The sequence below is a fragment of the Maniola hyperantus genome, chromosome 18 (assembly GCF_902806685.2).
Source record: "Maniola hyperantus chromosome 18, iAphHyp1.2, whole genome shotgun sequence".
Classification (NCBI taxonomy): domain Eukaryota; kingdom Metazoa; phylum Arthropoda; class Insecta; order Lepidoptera; family Nymphalidae; genus Maniola; species Maniola hyperantus.
In genome coordinates this window covers 6,048,257-6,054,256 of record NC_048553.1, presented here as the reverse complement: position 1 = coordinate 6,054,256, position 6,000 = coordinate 6,048,257, and the positions used below count along the sequence as shown (strand labels likewise).

The following is a 6,000-nucleotide window of genomic DNA, read 5'->3' as shown; positions in this document are numbered from 1 at the left end:
GTTCAGGCATGAATCGAGTCACTAAATCAATCCTTAGAATATAGTTATCGAGGTGGTGAAAGGAAATACAGACTACAGAGTCCTGTTATTAAAGCAGGGTCAGATAAATTTAACAGAAATATAAATATTTACTACAGCACACGAAAACATGAAAACTTGGTTATAATTTATTAATGTCATTAAAATTACACCAATGTGCTCGCCATCTATTGACGTCTTTTGTAAACTGTTCTCTATTTGTTTAGCCGTGCTCGCGCTTAGATGGCACCACAAGCGATTTTCAATTTGCGATTTTTTAATGTTCTAGAGTTGCACCCCTATGCCAAAGAGTATAATAATATACAGGGTGGACAATCAGTGGATCAATCATCATCACCATATCATCACCATTTTCGATTTCACACAATTCACATTGGTATCTACGGATTACTGTCTGTGAGCAGTGCCACCAAAGAGTATATAATAATCACTACGTTTTAAGTGTCACAGTATGTAAAAAGTACTCTGTGGTCCACACCCACAGAACTGGTCGGTGCCAATGACCTAGGAAATAAACTTGTTTACTCATTGGTCGGTGCACAGAACCACAGAGTACTTTGTAATATATGAAACACAGAACACATTTACTCCATCCACAGTCACCACCACAGAGTACATTTGGTCACCACATTTCTATTTTCTGTTTCATAGTGTGTGCGGCGTCGGGCGTACTTTGAAATATTTATTTTTACACTAAACAACTATTTAAAAAATTACACTCAGAAAACTGAAGATAAAGTTTTAATTCCTATCTTCTATTTGTTCATAATATTCAACAATGAAGCCGGCATACAAAATCGGTAAGTTTGGTGCAATTAATTTAAAAAAACAAAGAAATTAATTAAAAGAAATGCGTTAACTATAATATTATTAAATATTACTATTTTTAATTTTTATATTAACTGATTTTAAAAAGTTTTTCATCTCTAGTTACTATACAGTAGGTATTTGAGGTTATTTTTCGATTGTTCAGCTTTTCATGGATTGTTGCCAAAAATATGAATATACGTTAACTTTCGCCTCTTTTTAAATGGGTAATCTAATTTTGAATGAAAATACTATTCATTTTAATAAGTATTCTGTAATTATTATTTTTATAGTCATACTGTTTCATTAGGTACTTGTTAGAAGATATCCTACTTAAGCCTTTTTATGACTCCAAAAGTACCTATTTTATGTATTTGTGAATTTACTAAAATTATTTGTTAAATCAGTCTTAGTACTTCTTCAAATATTTTAGTAAATAAAATTAGCGTTTGTTTAAAATTAAGTGCTTGTTCTGTAGCTGTAGGCCAATAGTATATTTTTCATGATAATTAATAATTATTATATTAATAACATATATGGCTTGACTGGAAGATATCACCAGCATTTACACTCTAATTTGTAAATATTCTGTGATGTTTTTAGGGTTCTGTAACTTTAGCGTGCCAATGGGACACTATTACTAAGCCTCCGTCCGTCCGTCCGTCTGTCTGTCTGTCAGCGGGTTGTATCTCGTGAACCACAATAGGTAGGGAGTTGAAATTTTCACAGAATGTGTATTTCTATTGCCGCTATAATAACAAATAATACAAATTTCGAAATGGCCACCATGAAAAAAAATGTTATTTTTGTACGATGGTATGGAACCTCTGTCCCGCACTTGATCAATTTTTTATCTTGTTTAAGTATTATTTGTGTGTACAGAATTTTTACTTAGAAAGAATCTTGTGCAATTTCGTCCAAGCAAAGCTGGGGCAAGTCGGCTAGTTCTTTCATAAGGGCTAACAGGGTTTTTCAAATAGAATATATTTTTTGTAGCTAATGAAAAGTTGGCAGAACTCGGCCGCAAGGAGATCATGCTCGCAGAGAAAGAAATGCCTGGTTTAATGGCTTGCCGTAGAAAGTATGCTCCTGGCAAGATACTTAAAGGTGCCAGAATAGCTGGCAGTCTGCATATGACAGTACAAACTGCAGTACTCATCGAAACACTGATAGAGTTAGGAGCAGAAGTAAGTAATAGATTTATGATAAAGGCAAACACGAATAGAATAGTTCCAGAACTCTTTGTCAGCTTGCCAGGTTGAACTTTTGCTGTTTTCATTATTATTCGACTCACAAGTTAAGCTTCAAAATATTGTAGATGATTTATTTTTAACCATGATTTGTTAAGGCTAGACTGCAATCTTCCGGGACGATAAGTTGATGTCTGCTATCAGGCTAACCTTGAAAGAGTATACATACAGTAAAAATAGATATCTGATCACCCGAATTTTGTTACTTGCCCACAACCTGTGGGAACTCTGTTTGAAAAATAGCCTATGTCCATTGTCCATCCTTGGGACGCAAGCTACTTCTGTAACAAATAAAAAAAAATAAAAAAAATAGATGATGCCTGTTACTTTGTCCAGGTAGGTTTTTTAAAATTCTGTGGGAACTCTGATTTTTAGGGTTCCGTACCTCAAAAGGAAAAACGGAACCCTTATAGGATCACTTTGTTGTCTGTCTGTCAAGAAACCTACAGGGTACTTCCCGTTGACCTAGAATCATGTAGTTTGGCAGGTAGGGTCTTATAGCTGACATTTGGGGAAAAATCTGAAAACTGTGAATTTAGGGTTAGATCACACAAACAAAATTAAATTGTGGTCATGAACTAATAATTAGTATTTTCAACTTTTGAAGTGAGATAACTATATCAAGTGGGGTATCATATAAAAGGTCTTCACCTATGCATTCTGAAACAGATTTTTATTTATTTTTATGTATCATAGTTTTTGAATTATCCTGCAAAATGTCGAAAAAATACGACTGTAGTACGGAACCCTCATTGCGTGAGCCTGACTCGCACTTGGCCGGTTTTTCAGAACAAAAAGGCATGTCTAAATCGGATAAACAGATGGGCAGTGAAAAGCTAGCAGATGATGATAATGATCACCATCCAGATTGTATATCTTAAAATAGTGCTGATTCAGACCTATTAAAGAGATATTTCTCTTTTCATATTAAATTTTTCAGGAGTTTCTTTTTCAATTTAGTATTCTGGATTTCAATGACCTTAATAATCTAGATAATATTTAGGTTTGCAATGTTTTATTTATGATCTAACATGATTGTATTGTTGATTTAGCTGACAATACATTATAAGAATAGAATGTGAGAACATAAAGTATAATACACTTACTTCTTTACTTCTATTTTTTATAATACTAGATGACGCCCGCGTGGATTTAGATTTAAATCCCGTGGGACTTGATTTTTTTAGGATAAAATGTTAATTCAGGGTATAAGCTATCTGCAATCCAAAATTCAGCCAAATCGGTTCAGTCATTTTGGCATGACAAATGTCCAAATGTTCACAATTATAATATTTATTAGGATTGCATAATAATTCTCATCCATTTCAACGGTTTATAAGAATCACATGTTATTCTATAAATCTTTATCATCTTGTTAAATCATATTTAATTTTGTTTTCAAGTTGAATGCGGTGTGATAAAGCCAGTTAAGATAATAAATATGTGATGTAATTCCCATTTGGTTACTGTACAAATTCAAAATTTACATTTATATCTATTATGTCGATCACATATTATCATGTACCTCTGATCTGTGGGTCATGTGATGCAATGATAACATTTCATATAAGTATATGTAACTTCTGACTACTATCTAGTCGAATGCTCTAACTTTGTTCAAAATATCTACAGTACGCGGCCAAAAGTGATGAACATCGATCTTTAAAAGGTTATCGACGTTGAGTCCGACAAAACGTCGTATGGGTATGAGTGACAGAGACAACGCTCTACAAACCTGAAATGTCATTCTAAAGGCCGATGTTCATCACTTTCGGCCGCTTACTGTAGGTACTTGCATTTAAATTGTTCTGTCATAGAATCAATGATGTATATTTTGTAACAAAAAATATACACCTATAGGATTCTGAATTTATTATTGAAGCAAGTAATTTTTTATTCATGACATTAATCACACGACATTAAACTTTTATGTAAATAAATATCAAATCTGATCAGTAGGTAGAAGTAAGCATAAGTTTGCCTGTCAAATATTTTAAAGTATTTTTTTATAGGTGCAATGGTCAAGCAGTAACATTTTTAGCACACAAGATGAAGCTGCAGCTGCCTTGGTGGCTGTTGGAGTCCCCATTTATGCCTGGAAAGGGGAAACAGATGAGGAATATATTTGGTGCATTGAGCAAACACTTATTTTTCCCGATGGAAAGGTTTGTAGACATTTTAAAAGTGTTTAAACAATTTTTGAAGTGAAACTTCTTTAGGCGTGTTGGGCGATTTTAAATGGGTAAAACTTCAAAGGTAGCGTAAGCGACATGCTATAGAAAATGAAGCTTAACTACTGGGAAAATAAAGCTTAAATTGAAGTAATTGCAGCAAAATCAAAAGAGTTTAAGTTCAAGTGAACAATTACATGATTTGACAAACTGCCAATAAAAATCGAACTTTATTTCTTATAATACAATGTTTTTTGTTTGTAATTTTGATTAGGATTTTTATCATTGATAGTAGTATCAATAGTAGGCAAAAGTATTCAGTATTATTAAACAGCCTTGTTGGTGCCATTGACTGGAAAAAGACCCAGCTGTTTTCTATAGCTATAAGTATGACGTTTTGCGCGTATGATATGCGCGTTCGATAATATTACCTATATTTACCTATATGCCTACCTATAATTTTTTATACTACAATTTAATTTGAAAATTCAAAATACTAATTTTTTTTGATCAATGTTTACTTTAACTTTACCTAATCATAAAAATTACATTACAAATATTTTAATCATTTCAGCCCCTGAACCTGATTTTGGATGATGGAGGTGATTTGACCAATTTGGTTCACACAAAACATCCAAAACTTTTGGAAGGTTGCAAAGGCATTTCTGAAGAAACAACCACAGGTGTACACAACTTATACAAAATGTTCCGTGAAGGTCTTTTGAAAGTCCCTGCTATTAATGTTAATGACTCGGTTACAAAGAGCAAATTTGATAACTTATATGGGTGTAGAGAATCTCTTCTTGATGGTATCAAAAGGGCCACTGATATCATGATTGCTGGAAAAGTTTGTGTAGTTGCAGGCTATGGAGATGTTGGTAAAGGATGTGCTCAGGCCTTCAAGGGATTCGGAGGAAGAGTTATTGTTACAGAGGTGGATCCTATCAATGCTCTTCAAGCAGCCATGGAGGGCTTCCAAGTGACAACAATGGAGGAGGCCTCTGAAATTGGTCAGATATTTGTCACAACCACTGGAAACATTGAAATAATCACCAAAGAACATTTTGTGAAAATGAAGGATGATGCAATTGTTTGCAATATTGGCCACTTTGACACTGAAATTGATGTTGCTTGGTTAGATAAGAATGCCAAGAAAGTAAACATCAAAGAACATGTTGACCGTTATGAATTAGAAAATGGCAACCACATTCTTGTCCTCGCCTCTGGAAGGCTTGTTAATCTTGGTTGTGCAACTGGCCACTCATCTTTTGTCATGTCTAATTCTTTTACTAACCAAGTCCTAGCACAGATTGAGCTATGGACTAAACACAATCAATACCCCATTGGCGTTCACACTTTGCCGAAAAAGTTAGATGAAGAAGTTGCAGCCCTCCATCTTGATCACTTGGGTGTTAAACTTACAAAATTAACACCAAAACAAGCAAATTATATTGGTGTGTCGGTGGAAGGCCCATACAAACCTGACCACTACAGATACTGATCTTGAAAACAAAAATCTCTACCTACTTATGTTTTCATATAAAAGGCAATTTGAACTATTAACATATAGTGGGCAAAGGCATAATAAATTGATTGAAAAAGTGACATGTTTTTTTTAATGTACCAAATTTCACAATTATTCCTTCCAGTATTTTTCTGAGGAAAATCGGCCTAGCCTCTCTACAGATACAGATCTTTGAGTGATTTCCATTATAAACGTAGAAGAAACCGGC

General features: G+C 33.9%; 1 protein-coding gene across 1 annotated transcript; it reads left to right on the top strand.

Annotated features, from left to right (window-relative positions):
• Positions 1 to 653: 653 nt before the first annotated feature.
• Positions 654 to 5,872, top strand: Ahcy (adenosylhomocysteinase). Its single transcript, XM_034978399.2, has 4 exons — positions 654 to 839; positions 1,843 to 2,033; positions 4,109 to 4,261; positions 4,842 to 5,872. The coding sequence occupies exons 1-4, from the start codon at positions 818 to 820 to the stop codon at positions 5,766 to 5,768; spliced, it is 1,293 nt and encodes a 430-aa protein (XP_034834290.1). The 5' UTR covers positions 654 to 817; the 3' UTR covers positions 5,769 to 5,872.
• The last annotated feature ends 128 nt before the right edge of the window (positions 5,873 to 6,000 follow it).